This window comes from Scardinius erythrophthalmus (genome assembly GCF_964197995.2).
Source record: "Scardinius erythrophthalmus genome assembly, chromosome: 18".
NCBI lineage: Eukaryota > Metazoa > Chordata > Actinopteri > Cypriniformes > Leuciscidae > Scardinius > Scardinius erythrophthalmus.
Genome location: NC_138238.1, coordinates 35,670,169 through 35,693,274, shown reverse-complemented (window position 1 = coordinate 35,693,274; position 23,106 = coordinate 35,670,169). Strand labels below are relative to the sequence as shown.

General features: G+C 36.8%; 1 protein-coding gene across 2 annotated transcripts in view; it reads left to right on the top strand.

Moving 5' to 3' along the window:
* The window catches only part of LOC308707211 (integrin alpha-X-like), a 55,113-nt gene extending 34,669 nt beyond the window's left edge, over positions 1–20,444 (top strand). For both annotated transcript variants that reach the window (XM_081393466.1, XM_081393465.1), the window contains exons 9-31: positions 7,062–7,212; positions 7,451–7,589; positions 7,744–7,817; positions 8,071–8,179; positions 8,298–8,434; positions 10,900–11,046; positions 11,169–11,369; positions 11,530–11,663; positions 11,766–11,911; positions 12,003–12,151; positions 12,603–12,734; positions 12,828–12,901; positions 13,005–13,146; positions 13,457–13,555; positions 15,358–15,437; positions 15,582–15,668; positions 15,773–15,851; positions 16,010–16,105; positions 16,274–16,360; positions 16,526–16,636; positions 16,735–16,848; positions 17,881–17,991; positions 18,927–20,444. In XM_081393466.1, coding sequence (XP_081249592.1) covers positions 7,062–7,212; positions 7,451–7,589; positions 7,744–7,817; positions 8,071–8,179; positions 8,298–8,434; positions 10,900–11,046; positions 11,169–11,369; positions 11,530–11,663; positions 11,766–11,911; positions 12,003–12,151; positions 12,603–12,734; positions 12,828–12,901; positions 13,005–13,146; positions 13,457–13,555; positions 15,358–15,437; positions 15,582–15,668; positions 15,773–15,851; positions 16,010–16,105; positions 16,274–16,360; positions 16,526–16,636; positions 16,735–16,848; positions 17,881–17,991; positions 18,927–19,010 — 2,683 coding nt within the window. In that variant the 3' untranslated portion in view covers positions 19,011–20,444. The remainder of the gene's footprint in view (positions 1–7,061; positions 7,213–7,450; positions 7,590–7,743; positions 7,818–8,070; positions 8,180–8,297; positions 8,435–10,899; positions 11,047–11,168; positions 11,370–11,529; positions 11,664–11,765; positions 11,912–12,002; positions 12,152–12,602; positions 12,735–12,827; positions 12,902–13,004; positions 13,147–13,456; positions 13,556–15,357; positions 15,438–15,581; positions 15,669–15,772; positions 15,852–16,009; positions 16,106–16,273; positions 16,361–16,525; positions 16,637–16,734; positions 16,849–17,880; positions 17,992–18,926) is intronic.
* The last annotated feature ends 2,662 nt before the right edge of the window (positions 20,445–23,106 follow it).

The following is a 23,106-nucleotide window of genomic DNA, read 5'->3' as shown; positions in this document are numbered from 1 at the left end:
GCTGCGATAAGGTTTTATTCCGTCCTCCACGCGGTGCCAACTCACACCGGGAGCATTTCAGAAGCGGAGCGAGTGGATGCGCGAGACCACGTGATTTGCCTGTCCGACGTGTTTTTTCTTGATTTTTGGATTTCTACCATACAGTCTATGGTTTCTACCAAGGATATTGGTGTGTAATACGTTTGGGAGTTTGCACAGAGTGTTTATTTTGAATTTGACAATGTTTTCTTTTACTTTTATTTTGTATTTCCGGTGCGACTTGGACGCGCGTCCGTCAAAAATAGACTAGGCGCCTATATTTAGTGAAGCGGCGCGGAGAGCCGCTTCTGGGAAGCTTCTGAAACGCGCCGCATCGCGGCCGGTGTAAACACCAGCATTGACTAGAATGGGCGCGATCAGCTCCGGTAGCCGTGTCGCAGCCGTAATGCGCCGCAGACGTGTGCGGTGTAAATGAGGGGTTAGGCCGGTGACACACTGGATGCGTGGCGTAAGCGTCTCAGCTGCGTGGCGTGTCCGTTTTTATTTCGGCTCCCATGTAAACAGGTTAGAGCTTGCACACTGCGTGCGTGACGCGCGTCTCAGACGCGGCTCAAGCCGCGTGGAAAACGCGTGCATGCTAGAAATAGAACCGACGCCTATTTTTCACGCGACACGCAAGCGTCTTGGAAGCGTTTCCAGGCAAAATTGAATAGGAAAAGATGTTTATATGACATTTTGACACGAATACATATTAATAAATGTCATTTTGATGTTTGAAAGTGTCTAGGGTTTGACATAAATGCAAATATAAATGCAATTTAGAAAAATATTATTGATTTTCAAATACTGCACCTGTTAATACAGAATGAAATATTCTATAGTCTATATTGCCGTCAACACTGCCGACATTGTCTTTGCTGCTATATATATGTTTAACATGAAGTATAGGTCTTCCACAACTCTCTCCCCATGTGTCAAATATATCACCAATATGTCACCTAGCAGCAGCAGTGCTGCGTCAGACACGCTTCTGGTGTGCAAAGACATGGAAAACGCGACGCAGCCGCCACGCAACAGAAACGCCACGCTCACGCCACGCGTCCAGTGTGTCACCGGCCTTAGAATTGCCTTAAAGGGTTAGTTCACCCAAAAATTAAAATTCTGTCAGTAATTACTCATCCTCATGTTGTTCCAACCGCGTAAGACCTTCGTTCATCTTCGGAACATAAATTAAGATATTTTTGATTAAATCTGAGAGTTGTTTCACTCCTCCATAGGCTTTCAGAGGGACCGAAACTTGCTGGCCCAGAAAAGTTATTAAAGAGATCGTTAATATAGTCCAAGTGACTACAGTGGCTCAATCTTAAGTTTATCAAGCGACGAGAATACTTTTTGTGCGCAAAAACAAACAAAAATAATGACTTTATTCCACTATTCATTTCCTTCTCTCTGGACCTCTAGTTGGTTCACGTAGTGTTTTTGCGTAGCGCGTCTGTTACACGTCACCACGTAGGCTCACTATTGGCCGAAGCGGGTCATGTGTGTGATGCGTGATGACGTGCAACACAGACGCGCAGCGCAAAAACACTACGAGGCCCAGAGAGAAGGAAATGAATAGTGGAATAAAGTTGTTATTTTTGTTTGTTTTTGCGCACAAAAAGTATTATCGTCGCTTGATATACTTAGGATTAAGCCACTGTAGTCACTTGGACTATATTAACGATCTCTTTAATAACTTTTCTGGGCCAGCAAGTTTCGGTCCCTCTGAAAGCCTATGGAGGAGTGAGACAACTCTCAGATTTAATCAAAAATATCTTAATTTGTGTTCCGAAGATGAACAAAGGTCTTACGCGGTTGGAACAACATGAGGGTGAGTAATTACTGACAGAATTTTCATTTTTGGGTGAACTAATCCTTTAATTTATTGCGTCCGAATGTTGTTTCAGAAATGTTGCAAGTTAAGTTTTCCTGTGAGGAAAACGAAGTCATGTCTATTTTCAGAACAATCATACAACAAACACAATAGAACTACTGTATAAAAGCTTTTCACATGAGCATCCGTTAAACTAAAGGAATTAAAATTTCATTAATCTGATATGCTACTCCACATAGGAAGAACAGGGGCCTCATTTATAACCGTTGCGTACGCACAAAACAGTCCCTGAAAGAGGCGTACACCATTTCTGAAGCATAAGTTGTGATATAAAAAAACTAACTTTTTTGCACGCAAACTCTGACCCATGTGTACGAACATTCTGGAGACGGAGCAGTTTAGCAACACCGATGGTGAGCTGAAGGACCGACGGCAGATGAAGGAAAACCACTTTAAATCTTTATTATGAGTCCTAATCATAAATATAGTGCATGGTCACAATAACAGTTTAAATAAATAAAAGAATGATTTAAACTGTTTTACATCTGATATACACATTTAGATTAAATATGCCATTCTCATTAATGGAGTTAAGCACTTAAATTACATGAAATCATTACAGTGAAGTTAATTTTTATATATATATTTTAATTAATGGAATTTTTTTGTAGTGGATGCAATGCTTTTGAACACTTTTCCTGTGGCATGTTGTGTTTTCATGTTTTAACTACAGCGAGGATTGCTTAGTGTATGATAATAGCAGAACTCATGGTCTGAGAAAATATTTTTTGCGCAAATAATGATCAATAATACACTATAAGGCCTATCTGTTTACATTAAATATATAGACCCCTTTTCAGTTGGTAAACATGGTGACTTTTTTGTGGGTGGAGCTTAGGTGGAGGCAGAACGATCCCTCTGGCCGCTTCACTAACGTCAGGGTGCGAGTTTTGTTAGCTTGTTTTTTAACAATGACTGGAGAAAATCCGATTTTATCTTAATGTGCAAGGTCACTCACTGTCCAGGGAGTGTTATTTGATTGTTATTTGCAAAAGTTAATTTTAACGGACATCCCAGATTGGCTGACCCGTACACGCTCATTCAATGGATGGACAATCTGACAGGATTAACGTCAACGCTACCTCCGGTTGAGTGGTCTGACTTCTACACCTACCCGTTAGAGAAACCGAGGGTAAAGAGAAACTGAGGGCATATACATATTTAGATGCCTATAACTGTACTAAATAGTCATGTACAAGACCATTGTACGTGGTACCACTTGTGTGGTAGCCTACGATCCCCAGTTCTGCCTAGCCAGTGCCAAGGCCAGACAGAAGACGACAATATAAAGAGTGACATTGCGGTGCAATTTTATATTTTCTAGAAATAAAAGTTCCAGATACAGCATATTAATTTTTGAACTATGTATTTGATTACACTTTATTACCAGGTTCTTCAAAAAGTCTAGTCACAATCAATCAAAACAATGTAGACTCACTGTATTCCGGACACTTTGCACAGTAAAAAGTCCCGTAAGATATCAATCCGCGGAAAGATAAACCTGATTGGCTCGTCTGTCTCTGGGGACATGCCTTCCACACGTTCCAAAGTTTGATAGACTTTTGGATTAATCATTTTGGAGAAATCTTGAAAAAACTGCCGGGAGACGCAGTGTCCGGATTATCGTTAGGACTCACGGTGTCCCGGACGACTGAAAATTTCTACTCACTGTGTTTCGGACAGGTAAGGAGGAGTCATTTCTAATAAATATAAGTTGGTAAAATAATGCTATTAATCTTCATATGTTGTATATTTATTATTTATAAGCGTCTACACTCTTTTAATCGAAGATTGTGCATGTGAAGCACATGGCAGTCCAAAATGGTGGTGTACAACTGAAAACTGACGTCGATAACATTATATTCTAACGTTAACGTTACATTTAAGAATTTTATATTTGAGTTCTTTTACTTATGGCTTCAAGTGTTTTTAAAGCATTAATGTTTTTCTTTTTAACAGGCGAGGAGAGAGTCCAGGACACACCAGGGAAAGGGGGAAACCTGACCTTAAATTTAGTTTTTTGTTGATGTCATATTTTTTATGTTATTAAAAGTTCCTTTAATAAAATGGTCTAGATTCATTTTTATTGGGCCCTCAAATTATGATTAATGTTATTAACGTTACTTTTATGGCTTATAAGTAACGTTAACTTATATGTTAACTTAATGGCTTGAAATGTTGTTAAATTGCATGTTATTACAATGCGTGCTGTCCTTACGTTAACCAGATAACGTGAAATTACACAGATGTGTTGAAATGACCTTTAAAACAGCATTTAACGTGAACGTAAATTTAAATGAGGTGTTTTAATGAGGGTGCAGTGATGCGCTAGCCTGGTTCTACCAGACTCTCGTACATTTCATTTGTACAGAGAGTCTGGCCTCGCTCCATTGAGAAACGTTTACTTCCTTGAAGGCGGGTTCTCTGTTAAAGTTCAAAACTATTGGATCTGCCCAGAGTCACTCAGGATCTGCCATAGCCAATCGCTAACGTGTGGTCGTCCGAATGATCAGAGGATTATGTTTAGAATAAGATGTCTGTCTTTTATAAAGTTTATAAAGCGACAAGAATACTTTTTGTGCGCAAAAAAAAAAAAAAAAAACGACTTTATTCCACTATTCATTTCCTTCTCTCTGTTCCTCGAGTCTTGATAAAGCAGCGCGTCTGTGTGTTGTACGTCACACGTAGGCTCACTATTGGCCGACGCTAGTCATGTGTGTGATCACATCAACGTCATCGTTCTCAGCCACTCCCTCTATTCGCTGATTGGTCCTACAAAAAATTTGTTTCTGGAAACCTAAGAATATACAGCAGTCCCAGACGTAGTACTGAAGGAAAATGAAATTGAGCGGAAGTACGTAGGAGAGTGAAGGAATCCAGATTTATTAAAATGTTTAATTTAGGTTTACATTGAATTTAGCATGTTAAGGTTAGGTATAAATTATGATTATCAGAGTTTTCTAGCAAAAGACTCTGGTCAGTCCTGTTTTACTGAAACTGTTGGAGTTTGTGTTTTAGCAAGAAAGTCCAGCCAGTCCTGTACTCAGGTCTCAGTGTTTGAATAGATATGCTGAGTGGGTTAGGGTGGTCAGCACTCTCAGTCTAGAACCGGTTCCTAAACCTGTCTTTTTGGTTCCTGCCCCTAAATGTATATAAACTGTATAAGAGAACATTCACGTCAGACTTTGGTGACTGCAGCTACCGACAGCTCGTGTTCTCAATAAAGAATCCTGCTGAAAGATACAACCAAGTCTCCTGGTCATTCGATTCTAAGTTCACAACAGAGGGCGGAGCCAGGCTAGTGATGCGCCGCTGCCACTCAAATTCATGTCGGACAAAGTGCCTCATTGAACGTGTATATCCCTTAAAAAAGTACAAATATTTGCAAATTGTAACTCATAATTATTTTATAAGACCATAAGAATGTTTTTTTGTGTCATTTGCTGGTGGGTGATCATGGGTAATCATGTTTTAAGAGCCGAGGTACTCTCCCCTCTTTCTTTTGTCCTGCCGGAACCCCCCCCCGGGGTTTCAAGTGTCCGGAATACCGTGATGGTCCGGAATACAGTGAGTCTACGGATTCACAAATAATCACAATAATTTAGAAAACATTATGCGATAAAATTTCAAATTGGAGCCTGTACTCCGTCGATTCTTGCACCCAACAACACAACAAGATGACATTTAATAACAATAATAATAATTTAAGCTCCTTATTATGTAGCCGAATCTGTGCTGGTTTGTTTTGGCCGCCTCCAGTTTTACGTTTGTTTTGCCTCCAGCTAACGCTGTGACGTCGGGGCAAAAGGGATCTATAAAGCAATTAAAAATATTATTTGGCCACTATTTATTACTATTTAAAAACTTTCTCTGAAATGTATTTTATACAATTTGATTGATTTATTGAAAAACAAGGCAAGGACGGGTTACTAAATTATTTTTAGAAATGTAACGGCACATCCGTATCTCATATTTTCCTAATGTCTTGTACCGTTAAACATGGTATCACGTGGATGAATATGCATACGCCAATGATATGCAGATGAGGATATGCATAGTAAAACTAGGCGTTGTAAGCTCCATATATGGTTATTTTGGGGAGGAGACGGGGTGGAGATGCATGTTCGCACAATCTTCCGCTGATGGGGATTTATAAAGGGGATTTATGCGCAGGTTCTGGCGTATGAACTGTTTTACAAGTCTGAATATTTTTGGTGTACGCCATTTTTAGCTTTCGGGCGCACGTACACTTTTAGTAAGGATCCTATGCACAGTTTTATAAATGAGACCCCGGATGCAGACACATACCTGAAGCGGACTGATAGTGTCTTGGTCTAGAGCGAGGTTTTACGTAAGGTCACGTGAAAACAAGCGGGGCAGTCTGAAATCTGCCCCAATGGCGCTCTATGAGAGCGCACTGCAGTTCCATTTTTCACCATAGATTTACATTGGAAAACTGTGGGGCACGATACATACAGATGGCTGGTCTGGGAACGCCCCCGGGAATGCCCCGTCACGTGATGTGAATTTAGCTGTGGGGGAGAACATTGCCTTGGCGCTAATTGAAATACACGGGACAATCATGCTGGGGAGGGCTCCGAGACCAGCTGCCCCGCTTAGTATCATAAATACATGCCAGCTGAATCCACGTGCCACATTTTAATATATCCTGTTCACTTTACAACTTAAAATATTTGTTGCAGAATGCTGAACACATTTATAAGTTATTATTAATTCAGTGCATATAGAGGTCTATGTTTGGATGAATATTTTGGTGGGGCTCTGCCCCACCTGCCCATACAGACTGCGGCTTTTTATAATATAAATGGATCTCTATGAGCTGTTTGAAACACTGCCAGTGGCACATTAAACAGGAAGTGTCTGTCTGTGTTTACGATATACAGATTCACTAGGGAATTGCTATGAAGTTTTTTAGTATTTTTGTGGGTTACTTACTGGCTAAGTCTAATAATGCTAGCCCCCAAATCTATAGATAGTTGTCAGGTCCCTCCTCATTGTAAGTCTATGGGTCTTTATCACCCATTTTATTGACTTACCATCAAAAGTAATAGCAAACGTCTTAACAAACTGCTGAAAATGATATGAGGTTTATTTCATGATTAATTCAAATCTATTCTCTAATACCCAGGAGAGACCTATTTACACCATCTGGAGGGGCAAGACCATCAGCAAATAAAATATTGCTTGTTATTACTGATGGAGAATCACATGACAGGCCATTATTGACACAGGCATCATCAGAGGCAAATGCAAAGAACATAATACGATATGCGATCGGGGTAGGTTTGTTCTTCTTCACATTACAATCTCTGACATCAGAACCTCAAATGTACCTTAAATGTTGAATTATGTCTAGTTAAATTCTTAAATGGTACAGAGAGAGAGAGAGAGAGAGAGAGAGAGAGAGAGAGAGAGAGAGAGAGAATTTATATATAGAATTTAACTTTTCACATTCCCATGCATCTCTCAATGCTTTTTATGATAATTTCTATTTAAGAAAATATTTTTTGTCCCCAGGTCGGCAGTGGTTTTAATATTTACGAATTGAATATAATTGCTACTGATCCAGATACTGAGCATGTGTTCAAAGTTACAGACTTTAATGCACTGAATAATATTCTTCAAAAGCTGGAAGAAAACATTATTGCCATTGAAGGTATGTATTTATATATAATTTTATTGTACAAACATTAAGTTTTTTAGCGCAAGTTATTTCAAATAAATGGATTCTTCCTCAAAATATGTCAATGGCATTCACCCAGTTATTTATTTCAAGTTTTTCTTTCCTAACTTCTGTTAATTTGTTGCAGGAACCCAGACTTCGGGTGATTCCTCCAGAATGGAGTTTGCACAGGATGGATTCAGCGCAGCTTTCACACCATATGTAAAGAAATATAGAAATTTACCATGTTAATGATTATAGTACAGTTGTATTTTCAGGTTGAAAATATACACAGTAATAAAATGAACTATTAATAAATGACCCCAAAGATAACATTCTGCCCTTTAGTTATTTAGTGTTTGTAATGAACAATTGTTTGTATAGTTACTTTATGACTAAAAAGGCATGAAATTGGGTATCTTGAGATGTTCTATATGTATCAAAATACATTACAGTTTTGCTTTGCTTTGTTTAGGGAAGTGTGTTAGTGAGTGCTGTGGGAGCTTTCCAGTGGAAAGGTGGATATCAGGAATATTCGCCAGACTACTCCTTTCTAACAGGCAGTGAGCATGAAAGCTATCTAGGTGAGGCTTTTTTTTAAACACTCAAACATAGAAGACATGAATGTAGAGTCATTTTCTTCTATTCAGCAAATACATTTCAGAATATACATACTACTGACCTATTGCCTTTTGTCTGAAGGTTATTCATTGGCTATTGCATCAATCTCAAGCACCAGCTTTGCTATTCTAGGAGCTCCGAGATACAAGCATAAAGGACAAGTCTTTGTATCACAACTCAGATCCAATCAATATAAACTGCTACTGGACTCTCCCAAGGTTGTTAACTTACATTTTTTGGTATCAAAACCATACATAAAATCAGTATCATTTGCTAAAATTCCAAATTTAACTTATGCACAAATTGGAATGTCACATAAAACATTTGCAAATAAAACAGTGTTTCCATCAAGAGAACAAAATCGTCACAATTTTTTTTTTGCGATATCCCACAATGTGCATAAAAATATATGGATTTTTTTCTATACAATAACTGTAATAAGTACGATATTGCAGTGGTGCAAGAGTAAAATCAACTCTCTACAAACGACAATAGGCACTTTCACTCATACTGTACAATCTGTGCCTGAAAATTATTAGCACTTTACTGTTTAAAGATGATGTGAACAGGACCTGTTGAAAATATTTTGATGCTTGTGTGAACAATCCTGTAAAATGACCAATATTAGCATGTCCAAATCAGGACTGGCTGATGTCAAAATTGTGCTTTACTATTCGTAAAGTTTAGAGTATAGACAAATATGATGAAATTGCTCTGTGCAGTTTGCCACTATGCCTGTGACTGTTGTCAAATTGGACAAATAGTGAAACTAAAGAAATAATTGCATATTTTTTCAACCATAGTTCAAAAAATGGTATACCATGACCGTTCACTTGGTCTTAAGAGTTTAATGTTACGGATTTGGTACATTTCCATATTTATATACATATAATGTGAAAGCTGTGTTCCTGCAACAGAAGAAATTGTATCTTAATGGTAAAAAGATAAAACAACAGATCCAGTATAATTACTGGAAAACGCATTTTGTCAATTTTCAGTAAAAGCCCAATTAACACCATATTAGCTGGACAACTAGTCCTACATCAACCAGTTCATTGGTAGAGTGAAAGCAAACTCATTAATTGAAAAGTGACTGGCACAACTCAATTAAACTTTTATAGTAGCCTTTTTGAAGAATCAAAACTAATATTAAAAGGTGCTGTATGTAACTTTTTCATTCTACTAAAGCATAAAAATAAAATGTTTGCAGATATTTAGGAAACATGCTGAGTTCACATACTCGTTTATCTGAAAAACACTTCTTCAGCTAGTCATTTTACTTTGAAAAGTGCGTTCTGTGTTAGAATGTCTGTTTTTGTTTTGGTCTGTGTGATCCCGCCCACTGCCAGTTCACCCAATAGTATTTCGCCACCTCAGGATGCCAGTTGGCAGGAAACACAGCGTATTGCAGCCTTGGAAGCCAGCAAACAAACTGGGTCAGAGATTGCAGATTCTATCCAACCTAAAAAGCCTTGGTATGCATCTAAAAATCTCTATGAACGAGAGCATATTAAAACGTGGATAAATCAACTAATCAACTTACAGTGTGTAAATCTGTCAATTGCGCTCGTTCCTGTTTCGTGTCCTCAAACTGGCAATCTGAGTCTTAGGAGGAGGGGGCGGGGGAAACAATGATCTCTGATATTATGAATTTGGACTGCAGTACCCATTTTGACCACTAGCTGTCATTCTTACAGATTGCACCTTTAATATGCAAATATTTTGCTACAACTTCCAGGATCTTTAGGGATAGTCCATTTGGTAGTGGTAGCAGTGAGCGTTGTAGCCTGATGTCTCAGCATTACATATAAGGGGCTTTCGCACCGGAGAAACCTTTTCATAGTTCCTAGAACTATTGGCGGAAGTTCCCGGTTTCTATCGTGTTCGCACCGCAGGAACTAGGAACGATTTTAGTTCTAGGAACTCCTTTTGGAGGAACTTATTTAGCCTCTACATCAGAGTAGGGTCTAAACCAGCACTATATAGGAACTATCCATGACATTAGTGTGCGCTGATTGACCGAACGCACGTGAAACACCGGAAACCTGCCATTTAAAAAAAAAAAAAAAGGCTGTGTAAATACAAAGATTATATATCTACTAAACTAACTCTACGAACATAGAAAACAGTGATAGATGGACCTCTTAACATTTATGCTGAGGAGAAAATCCAACGCAACTTTGAGGGGACCAAGTGAAGCATGATTATGTATTTCTGCTCAGCTAGCATCACTGGATATCACCCGCATGGCATTCACTAATAACTTTTCATTACCCTCTACTTTCAATGCATAACAGTTCAATCTAATATTGTATTAGACAAGACTGTTAGACAGATCGTAAACTAATGAACACGGAGAATGCGAGCACTGTTTGTTTGTTTGCTAAGGCTCTAGCGTTCTCAGCGGCATCAAAATAAAAGTCACAACAACATGCGCAGCTTACGTCACTTCAGAGTTCCTACTGGCAGTGCGAATGCAACCAGGAAAATGTTCCTAGGGGAGCCATTAGTTCTCTGGGAATCACCCTGGTGGCTAGTACCTAGAACTATCCGGTGCGAAAGCCCCTATACATATACATATAGAACCAATTGTTGATGTAATGAAGTTACAACAAGAAGGCTCGAAAAATACAATCAGCAGGCAGTACAGATCATTTTAAAGTTCAAACTTCTCTTTTCTCAGCCTCAGATTGGCTCATATTTTGGAGCTGAGGTGTGTGTGGTGGATTCGAACCGTGACTCCAATACAGACCTACTTTTGGTATCGGCACCAACGTACATAGAGTCTGACTGGGAGGGCTTAGTGTTTGTTTACATCTTCACACGTCAGGTCAGTGTTTTTTTGGAGATTTTTTTTTTTTTTTTTTTAAAGAGTTCATCAAGTAAGAGTGAATAAATGTACATTTGTGTCTGTTTAACCCTGTTTCTCCTCTCTCTGTTATATCTCCATAGGCAAACTTCATTTCTTCGTATACTCTGGTGGGCATGGCAGGTCAGAGGGGTCGGTTTGGCTCTTCTCTGGCCAGTCCAGCAGATCTGAATGGTGATGGTTTCATGGATGTGCTGGTTGGAGCTCCTTTAGAGGAGGATGGACAGGGCAGCATCTACATCTTCAATGGGATAGATGGAGGGATCATTTCAGAATACTCACAGGTAAAAAATATGTGGGTTGGTGGCAGCTTAAAGTGACAGTTCACATAAAAATGAACTCTTGTCATCATTTATTCAGTCTTGTGGTTCACCTTTCTTGCATTACTTTTCCTTGACTGTCAATATTTTTGATATATGTTTAATTCCTTCTTGAATGAAACAGAGGATTGCTGGATCATCTGTGCGACCAGGTTTGCGGTTCTTTGGGATTTCATTGAGTCAGTCTTCTCTAGACCAGACTCGAGACAACCTTCCTGACATTGCTGTTGGGTCCAAGGGAGCAGTTCTGCTTCTCAGGTCTTTTATAAAGAACTAAAATGTATACAAATACAGTGTTTCAGCCATAACCATTCATATGTGTTCATATATGTGAATCATTCATATATTTGGATCATTCAGGTCCAGACCCATCATCCTCTTGGAAACCAAAGTAACTTACAACCCAACCAAAATACCAACCGGTGACCAATCAGACTGCACAAATCCACTGAAAAACAACCTGACTGTGTGCTTCACCATGAGCAGATACAAACATAGCATAACAGGTTTATACATAATATAATTCCATAATTTTTGTGTTCTTACATCACAAGTACACATATTTTTTGGCTTTTATGATCAAACACGTTTTTCTAGGTTTGGCTGCAAATATTAATTACACCATAATGCTGGATTCCAAGCGACAGAAATATCGTGCTTACTTCTCACTCAAAAAACGGCTTCTCAGTGATGTGATGGAGGTTGGGTTGCTGGAAGTATGCAAAAGTCATCCTTTTTTTATAGAGGTAAGCATCAAATGTCATTTTTGTTTCACATTCATGAGTAGATTTTCAGTGAATCTGATTAATGAATATATAATGTATAATGTTATAATGTAATTTTTACGTGTTTGCATTAAAAAAACTGTTCTTCTGCTGGAATTCCAAATAAAAACATTTAAACACCACAAACTATAAATTATAACTTGATTATTTACACAGCAGCAAGAAAAATAACAGGATGTTAAACAGTATGTAACCTGATATGATGGAAATAAAGAGCCATTAATCTATATATTGTCTATATCTAGTCTACTTAACTGATAAAAACTACAAATGTTGAGTTTAATTTTACTTTCAACATTTCAAGAAATATGATGGGGACATTACAAGAATTAAATGCATAACACGAGTGACCCAAGTTTAATCGTAAAGTGTTTTGTTATTAACATCACTTATTGATTCTTGTTTCCATAAGGCTTGTTCAGAAGATGCTCTGAATCCATTGGTCAATCAGATAACATTCACATTTGAGGGTCTTCCATTAGGAAGTATGCAAAATTTGAGACCAGTACTGCTGCCAACGATAAAGACCACCACAGACCACAATGTAAGAGTTCATTTGTGTTAAGAGCAGAAATTACCAGAACTTTATCACATGTACAATTCATGAGTTTTTCTGTGCATTCACTTTGTTTTAAAGCTGGATTTTGAGATAAACTGTGGATCTGATAATGTATGTGTTGATGACCTCCGAATGGATTTCAATTTCTCTGGGTGAGCAAACCATTTGCTCTGTTTCTGAAGTGAAGTTAATAATTAATAATTCCGCACCATCTTGATGCTTATGAAAGTATTTACATTTCTCTCTTTGATCCAGATCTACAAACATAGAGGTTGGGATAATGCAGGAGCTCAACGTGACAGTGTTTGCAGAGAACAAGGGAGAAAACTCATACAACACTCTCTTCACCCTCAAATACCCCTTTGGACTTTCCTACAGGAGAATCACATCTAAACAGGTAAACACATATGCTGAAACTGATAATAGTTAATAATGATAAAAATGCTATTTCTAAAGCAAAATAGCTATAAAACACTGAAGATGCAATACATTTTTAACCAAAACTTAAAATTACAGAGCCACATTAAAAATATGGAGTGTTAATGTTTATTTAACAAATATTTTCAAACCATGTAACGAATGGAATGTTAGAAAGATGCATGTTTTTTACATGTATGTATGTTGAGATGATAATATATGCATATATAATAGTATATATAATATATAATATATGTATTATATGTATGATAAATGTTCTGTATGAGCAGGGCAGAGTGGAGTGTGTGTCTCTGGATGCTGAGCGAGGAGTTACACTGGGAGAAACCACCTGCCAGATCAGTAAACCCATCCTCAAGGGAAACACTCAGGTCAATAATCACACCCCTGACACGAACGTTTGCTCATGTGGAGGAATGCATGTTAATGGTTAAACTGAAAATCATTATTTTGCTCAAAAATTATTAATCACAATTGTTCTCATTTGAGACATTTTTGTTTACAATTCATGAGAATTATTGCACTTCCACACAAGCACAAATCAAGAGAACCTCAAGTCATTGAGGGGGTTTATTTTATAGTCATGCTTGGGTTTATTATAATTAGTCTCTGAGAAGTTTTTCTCACAGTTTTAATCACAGATGGGCAGTATGATACTTCATTCATTAATTCCAGCAGAATATCACAATGGAGATTGCTGAACTCCAACAAACATGTTTGCCTGTATTTTCAGATCATCAGCACATGGATTTCAAGTTGGGAAGATTAAGTAAAACACATGCTGGATGATTTATAGATTTAAAGGGGTCATATAATGCCATTTTTGTACAAGCTAATATGATTCTTTAGGGTCTAAATAAAAAGTTTGTAATATACTTTAATTAAAAATTATCATTAGTATTGTAAGAAAACACTAATTTTACCTGGTCAAAAACAGCTCTGTTTTCAGCACACCGTTTCAGAGCATACGTCTTTAAATGATAATGAGCTTTGCTCACCCCGCCCCTCTGTTCTGTGCGTACATCGTTTCTAACACAATAACCACGCGTTGTTCATCATACACGTGGGATTATGAATTATATTGAGAACGTCGTACATAGAAAACATGCCGTAATGTACCCTGAGTGTAGACGCATTCATCGTGAATTCTGCAGCAAGGTTTGCAAATTTTGCAAAGATTAATATAAATACTAATATAAAGATTAATAAAACATTACACTCACATCTTCTGGAGGTTCAGCAGGAACACGTTGGCACCGATCCGTTTTTTCTCGTTTGTAAAGCTGTCTGGTGTGAAATGATTCGCGCAAACATGAAAGCACAGTGGGGAATCCCCGTGAGGGAATCCCCGCGTCAATCCTTTGGGCATATCGCTTCAAAAACAAAACTCAGCCACTGCATCTTCAACGGCTCGGATTTAGGAACATCCAAATGACTGCTGTGTTCCTTATTACATCTAAGAACAGAACACCACAATCGCTTAGATGCCATTCTGCATATCAACAATGGCGGACTACTATGACGACAGCTGTCACAGCTTGCTCAGGGCGGGTCTTGTGTTGAAACACGGCTGTCAATCACAATCGCGGGAGGGGCGTTGGATATTGTGACGTCACAATATCGAACGGCTTGATTTGAGACAGGGTCAAACATATAAGGAGATTAAAACAAAACCACTGGATGGATTTTTATCATGATAGGATGGTTGTGTACAGGCACTGCCAACAGACATTTCAGTGCAATCAACTTGTAAAAGTGCATGTACCATTATATGACCCCTTTAAGAGAAAAGCTCTGATTGAGGGATTTAAACTCTTGACATCTGGCAACCCCAAGTATGAAAGCTCTTGGAGGCTTCTTACTGATACAAGATAATGGAAATGTCCCCCCAAAAAATCAGGAAAAAAACCAACGGGCCAATATCACAACGATTATGCTTACTTTATCAAGAGAAGCAGAAATCGTGATCACCATTAAAATACTATTAATTGTCCAGCTCTACTCATATTTATATATACATTCATTTACTGACTTGACTAAACTCAAAGTAGTTAAACACTCTTATCCAGAGCAACTTTCATGGGTTAAGTTATGTTACGGTGACATATGAATTACAACAACTTTAATTAGTCCAAAATTGTGTCTTATTCTGGCTTTTTCATTAAAATTCTAGGTTGTGTTTGAGATTACATACAGTATTAATAAAGAAAGTTCACTGGGCCAAAATGTGACGTTTACTGCTGCGGTCACGAGGTATGACATCATCTTTGTGTGCTAGAAGTTGTTGAACTCAAAGCGTAAAACACTTTTACCATGAGCTCTAGGAGGATTCTCACATGATCATTTCATCAGGAACAGATAAATGCTACTAATAAACAAAACATCCATCTCTCACAGTGGGAATGACAAACACTCAGACGGCAGTGAGTTTAACAAAGAGAAAACCATTGATGTCAAATATGCCATCTATATTGCCTTGATAAGGTTAGTGCTCTGCTCCCCATTTCTGTATAAAAATAATAATAATTAAAAAAAAATTTATCCTATACTGTAATATTGTCATTTTCTTTCTTCATTTTAAATAAAAGGCATGAAAATTCCACAATCCACATTAATTTTACTTCAGGGAAAAGGGATCTTATGAAACCGGTCCAGCAGATATTAAAGGTATTAGTTCTCTATCTTAAAGTATATTACAATAAGGTTTTATAGTTTCAAAAAGGCTGAATGACAGATTTTAACAGGATTTATTTTATCAACAGAAGAAAATGTTAAAATGCCCACCCTGAACATAACTCTTCCTTTTTTCTCTCTCTCTCTTTCAGGTTCAAAATGAACTCAGAGAATTAACGTTAAAAGTTTTCATCAGAGTACCAGTGAAACTTGGTGATACTGACATCTGGACTAATTCAAATTTGCAAGTGTGTGAATTTATTTCATATCTCTCAAGTCATACAGGTTTACTGATTAATTTAATTAAATAATTTCTGTATGATGTAGGGAAGAAAAACAGCATCCCATCCTTCACCCATAATTTTTTAGAAAGTTGTTTTAAAATGTCACCAAGAAATGTCACTTTCTTTTTAAAGATACCTGGCTGTGACAGCGTGAACATGACGAAGCCTGTTATCACCAATTTTGCGTTGTTGGACATTATTAAAAATCATCGTTTGGTGGTGAGGACACTTTTTAAATTTAGTTTTGTTTTACCTCATTTGTTTTCCACAATTTATTTGATTTATCTGTTGTATATGTTAAACATACATTAATTAATATCTCTCTCTCTCTCTCTCTCTCTCTCTCTCTCTCTCTCTCTCTCTCTGTGTGTGTGTGTGTGTCAGAACTGCTCTGTGGCGGTGTGTGCCGTGTTCAGCTGTGACGTCACTCTCACAAAGAATGAAAGGAAACTCTACAATATATTTGGCAATGTGAGCTCTGGATGGATTGAGCAGGTATCTGACTTTTAAAGCAAATTCATATCACAGAACAGATCATATATATTCATAACTGTTTGATCATTTCTTATTGTCATGATCTGTGTCTCTCTCAGACTGGACTCAAGGCTGCAGTGTTTGAGTTGGTCAGTTCAGCGTCTCTGGATTATGACAAGAGCAAATACGTTTTCTTTTCCTCTGATTCTCTACACACTGCACCGTCTGTCCAGGTGATTCAGTGATCGTTCATGTCAAGTCTAATGACTGTAAAAAGAGCTCTCATAACAGTGCTCTGTTTGAGGGAATCTATAACGGCAGTCTACTGTTTATAGTTTATGATTTGTTGATTTATGATTTATTCTTTCTTTTTTTCAGACCACATACTTTTCTCTTTTTGCTTCTTGCAAATATATTGACAATTGCACTTACAACATTCTTTCACACAGATCTACTTCCTGTGCAAATACAACAGAGTCAAAAGTGCTAACACCACTGTTCAAAAGTCTGGGGTCTGAAAGAATATTCTTATGTTTTTGAAAGTCTCTTCTGCTCACCAAGACTTCATTTAATTGACCAAATATACAGTAAACAGAGTAATATTGTGAAATATTATTACAATTTTAAAGAACAGTTTTCTAGTTTATTATATTTTAAAATAAAATGCATTCCTGTGACGTCAAAGCTGAATTTACAGCATCATTACTCCAGTCTTCAGTGTCACATGAATCATGATCCTTCAGAAATCATTTTAATATGCTAATTTTCTGCTCAGGATTTCTTATTATTATCAGTTGAAAACATTTGTGCCACTGCATATGTTTTTCAGAAATCTTTGACGAATAGAAAGTTCAAAAGAACAGCATTTATTTGAAATAGAAATCTTTATAGAATAAAAATAGATTTTTTTTAGAATAAAATATTCTATTTTCTGATCAATTTAATGCATCCTTGCTGAATAAAAGTATTAATAACTTAAAAAAGACATCTTACTGATCCCAAACTTTTTAATGGTAGTGCATAGCATTTTAAAACGAATTACAACAACAGCACAAGAGACAGGGATGTGGATCATAAACACACTAAAACTGATGCATTATAACAAAAGAATGTACATAGTAAACAATCATGTCATCAAATTATAATGTCTCTATTGTTGGACATGGAACATCTGTGTAGGAGGAAGGAGGAGGACTTCCTGTTACACTGAGATCACTTCTGACTGCATTTTAAAATTCACTTGTTCACATTTTTCCACTTTGCAGATTAACACTCAAGTGGAGGTGTACGAGGAGGTGAACCTGACCAAAGAGATCATTGGAGGAGTAATAGGAGGACTGCTGCTACTGGCTCTCATCACAGCAGCACTCTATAAAGTATATCACCATCATAACATCAGTTTCAATCGCTGGCACTTTCACCTGTCTACACAATCTACAGTGCTATGCATAAGTTTAGACACCCATGCTAAAGTTGACTAAAAAGAGGAATAAAAAAATCATCTTTTGGAAATTGAACTTAATGCCTTAATTAAAAAAAATAGGAAAAATCCAACCTTTAAGGACACCAATTTTCTTTGTGAATGAATAATGTATCGTAAATAAATAAATGTTCTTCCTTAAAATACAGGGTGCATAAGTCTGGACACCCCTATGTTAAATTCCCATAGAGGCAGGCAGATTTTTATTTTTAAAGGCCAGTTACTTCATGGATCCAGGATACTATGCATCCTGATAAAGTTCCCTTGGCCTCTGGAATTAAAATAGCCGCACATCTTCACATCGCCTTCACCATACCTAGAGATTGGCATGGAGTACTTTCCATAAGATCATCTCTCAATGCAAATCAAACTAGCTATTAGGCTAACTGAAATAAAACCATGCCAATCTCTAGGTATGGTGAAGGCTATGTGATGATGTGGGGCTATTTTAATTCTAAAGGCCAAGGGAACTTTATCAGGATGCATAGTATCCTGGATCCATGAAGTAACTGGCCTTTAAAAATAAAAATCTGCCTGCCTCTATGGGAATTTAACATAGGGGTGTCCAGACTTATGCACCCTGTATTTTAAGGAAGAACATTTATTTATTTACGATACATTATTCATTCACAAAGAAAATTGGTGTCCTTAAAGGTTGGATTTTTCCTTTTTTTTTTAATTAAGGCATTAAGTTCAATTTCCAAAATATGATTTTTTTATTCCTCTTTTTAGTCAACTTTAGCAAGGGTGTCTAAACTTATGCATAGCACTGTATGTTTAAATGCTTACAACACGTACAGTTTATTACAGCATATTTTCTCCCTTTACAAGGCTGGGTTCTTCAAAAGCCAGTACAAGCAGATGCTGCAGGAGGCGCAGGGCGATGCAGGAGGAGAGCCAGACATGACACAATAATGTGCACTCAAACAGTTAGAAGATACAAGTACTGATGTGTTTTGGGCTTGAGAATGAAACGTGAATTTAACACCTCAGTGTAGCTAAATATTCTGTCTTGATTCAGACAACTTAATTAGAATAAAAACTGGATAATTTTGAACTTATTTCATATCACTACTCATTATCTTATCAGTGAGTGCAACAAGTTACCACAATGAAAGTATTTATAGCATCTCAAATATTTAACTTCCTTCTTTGCTATGAAAACTGATGACTGTGAGTGTGAACTATAGCAGAGATATTGGAGGACCTTGTTCTCACATGCACATTCTTTTTGATAGTCACAGTTGCAAGAAATAAGTCAAAATTGCGAAATATAAACTCGCAATTATGAGAAAAAAGTCTGAATTGAGAGTTAAGTCCAGTTCTGAGAAAAAATTGTCAGCTCATAATTTGGACATTTTCTTGCAATTGCAGGTTTATCTTACAATTCTGAGAAAAAAGTCAAAATTGCGAGTTATAAAGTCCAGTTAAAAAAGAAAAAAAAAAGAAAAAAAGAAAGTCAGTTCACAATTCTGACATTTTCTCACAATTTCTTGCAATTCTGAGAAAAGTTTGCAACTGCGAGTTTATATCCCAGAATCGCTATTCAGACTTTGTAACTCATAATTGTGAGCTTATATGTCACAATTCTAAAGGGAAAAAAAGTCAGAATTGCGAGATATAAACTTGCAGTTGCAAAGAAAAAAGTCCGAATTGTGAGAGAAAAAGTCGCAATTGCCTTTTGTTACTTTTTATTCTGGTTTCTTATCACATTTTTACAGATTTTGAAAATGTTTAATTCTTTCTGCTTTATATTAATATATTGTTTATTTAGCTTTTTTTGTTGCAATATTGGCATATATAAAGTGGCACTTAGTGTTGGTAAGGAAACCAACAAAAGCCAAAATTAAATAATTTTGGCATTATCCATTACACTTATTTTTGTGTCATTATTTATGCATACCTCAGTTTGTGTTTGACATAAAATTAAACATTGAAAATTAAACATTAAAACATGAAAAACAGTGTCAGTGACTCATATCATCAGAAGTAGACTACAACTAATTTTCTTCTATAAATCAGCTCTCCAGTGTGTTTTCACACGTGACTTCTGACCTTGACAGACTCAACAGGAGAACCGGAAAAGATTTCCACGTGAAAGAAGGCGAAGCCTCCGCGCACAGCTATCAATTATGTAATCTCCACAGACCAATGGTAGTAAAAAAGGTGTTTACCAGCATGGGCGTCAGTTTGGTTTGAAATGTGGTGGGGACAGAGACGCATTTGGAAGTGCATTTTCAGAAGTGCTGGGTACAATGACGCATTCATTTTTTTCTCTCTTTCGCGCAGGTTATAAGACGATGTCCTGTAGCTCAGACACGGCCCCACTTTTCAACAGGCCCACCCAAAACTTTCAAAAAAAAAAAATTTGATAATTAATAATTTGATTAAAAAATAATCAATAATTATTTAAAAAAATCGCCAATAACCTCATAATTTGTGCTAAAATAGTGCTTAGTTTTAAAAAACATTTTTAAAAGCTGGTTATATTTTGATGTTTCTGCGTAAGTTCAGCAGACAGTGAGGTTCGGGTTAGTTCCGATCAGAGTGGAGAGCGCATTTCTGAATATTCCGCTCCGCTGGTCCACTTCGTAAAAGTAATGATTATGAATGCGTCTAAATGTGTCTAAATACGCCGTGAATGTGAATGTGTATCTTTATCACACGCTCAAAAAGCTTAAGCAAATAGTATCAGCCCCCAATCATGCAAAATTAATCAATGAATTAATCTTTTTGAAAATATATTTTATATAGGCTTTTTTATATTTTATATAGCCTATACGTTTTTTTAATATTATATATTATACAGGCCTAATAAGATTTATTTTTGTTAATAGGCTATATCTCCATTACCTAGAGATATAATTAAACAAAAAGTAGTCAAAACACATCTAACAGAACATAAGTTGTTTATTTTTTACAACATTGTGTTCTTATTTTGTTTAATTAAGATGTATAACGGATTGTCACCTTATAAACAGTCCCTTTTTTAATGGAATGATACACCCTTATAATAAAGAAAAAGCTTCAGTGATAAAGAATATGAACGCAATGCATTTAATTATAGATTAAGCGTTTTCCTTCCATAGAAACCCTTTATTATTTAAAATAGGTGGCTCTCAACGTGTCTTTCTATGGGAGGATGGCATAGCGGTGCACAGCAAATATTCAATGCATTCGATGAAAATATTCAATGGTATTCAATGCAAAACAAAAATTAAAAAATACAATTAGCCAATAAAATAAACAAATTATTGTGGCATTAATTAGCCCATAAAAAATATTTATTTTAAAGCCTAAACGAATTTGTTTAAAGAAAAACACCAGCGTTTGGCGTTTATCTGTAGCTATAGGCTAAGTGTTTCAGACGCCCTTTTCAAACTGGCGCAAGAAAATGCAACAGAATTTGATTAGTTAAACATGAAGATGATTATCCGTCTGGCATGGCCGCTCGCTCTAACGTTAACCTAAATGTTTGTTGTTATGAAGCGCATATCCGAGTGTTTGTGCGGAGTGTGGAGCGCGCACTATATGACATGGATAGAGGCGCCGGTGCCATCACTCGCATTTTCCTATCAACAGTTGAAACAACTTAAAATACTCCATTTCTGGTCATACAGAAAATAATAATACATCAGTCGCAACTACGTTTACTTGTGTAAACTCACAACAACAATAAAACGGTGTGCTTTTGTAAAATAAAAGAAAACGAACAGGGCGCGCTTTCATGATCTCTGTGAAATGGAGCGCGCCTCAAAAATGAACTGACAAACAGTGTATAGAGTAGACAAGCCTCACAGACATGAGAAATATAACAATAAAGTTAATAAAAAAAATGTCCACCAACGAAAAAAAAATCCAATCGAAAGCAAATACGGTAGCTACCATCTGATTATGTAATCCTGTCCGTATAAAAGGCGCATCTAGGCTACATTACAGCGGAGATGTGGAGATGCAGGCAGCCTACACTGATTTAGAAAAGACTAGCTCATTAATAAACAATTAAAATGCATCGTTATTTTAAAACGACATAAGATTTCGTTATTAGACATAATTGAGGTGAAAAAATAATATATGTGCAATGCGTCACCGTATGATTCTGCTATATTTACTTTTTAGCTATATAGGCTATTAAATCCAGGCAAATGGTTCATGAAACACTGATTAAAATTAAGATATAATTAATACAAAACGAAATTCACTTTAAAGAAAGGCAGCTGTTCTGTTTGAGGTGTCTGTGAAAGTTTTAAAGCAGTCTTTTAGTGCCGCTTTCAGACCGCTTTACGTCCGTAACCGTAAACTTTTTTCCCTCATAAATGCGAACATGGAAAATAAAATAAAACGAATATTATAATGTTTTTTTGTTGGGTCAGACAATGATTACCAAATTTCTCTCTCATGCTCCTCCCAACTGAAAACTGTCAAAAAATCGAACCAAAAGTCAAATTAATATGGAGGGAAGTTAAAAGTGGTGGGTACAAAATGACTCATGAGGAAAACCGGGGGGTACACGTCCCCCCCGTCCCCCCCGAAATCGACGCCTATGTTTACCAGTCATAGCAAACTTTGCCAGAAAGTTTGCTTTGGCAAGCTGTTTCGAACTCCCAAAACAATATAAAAATGAACTTCATTTTTTGGCCTGATTTTGTTCAAAATGACGTTAGTCCGTTTACCTTCGGATAGTTTTTCTCGTTTTTGTCTTCTAAACGGAAAAAATAAGAAACCTCGACATATTCGACCCTTCTCATGAACATAAATAAACAAATCTTGTGTTGTTTTTTTTCATATTTGATGATTTGTTTTCATCACACTTTCTAATCCGCCAAATGGAAACACAATAAATCCAAAATGGATAAACAGCTTGAATATTCGATCTCTACATGGGCGGGATTAAAACGCCCCTTTCCGCTGATTGGTCATCCTAAGCCTAACCAAAGATCAAGCCGTGCTGTCATCAGTTCTTACTCAGCTCCATGCAACAGAATAATAGTCATTTGATACAGTTGAATGA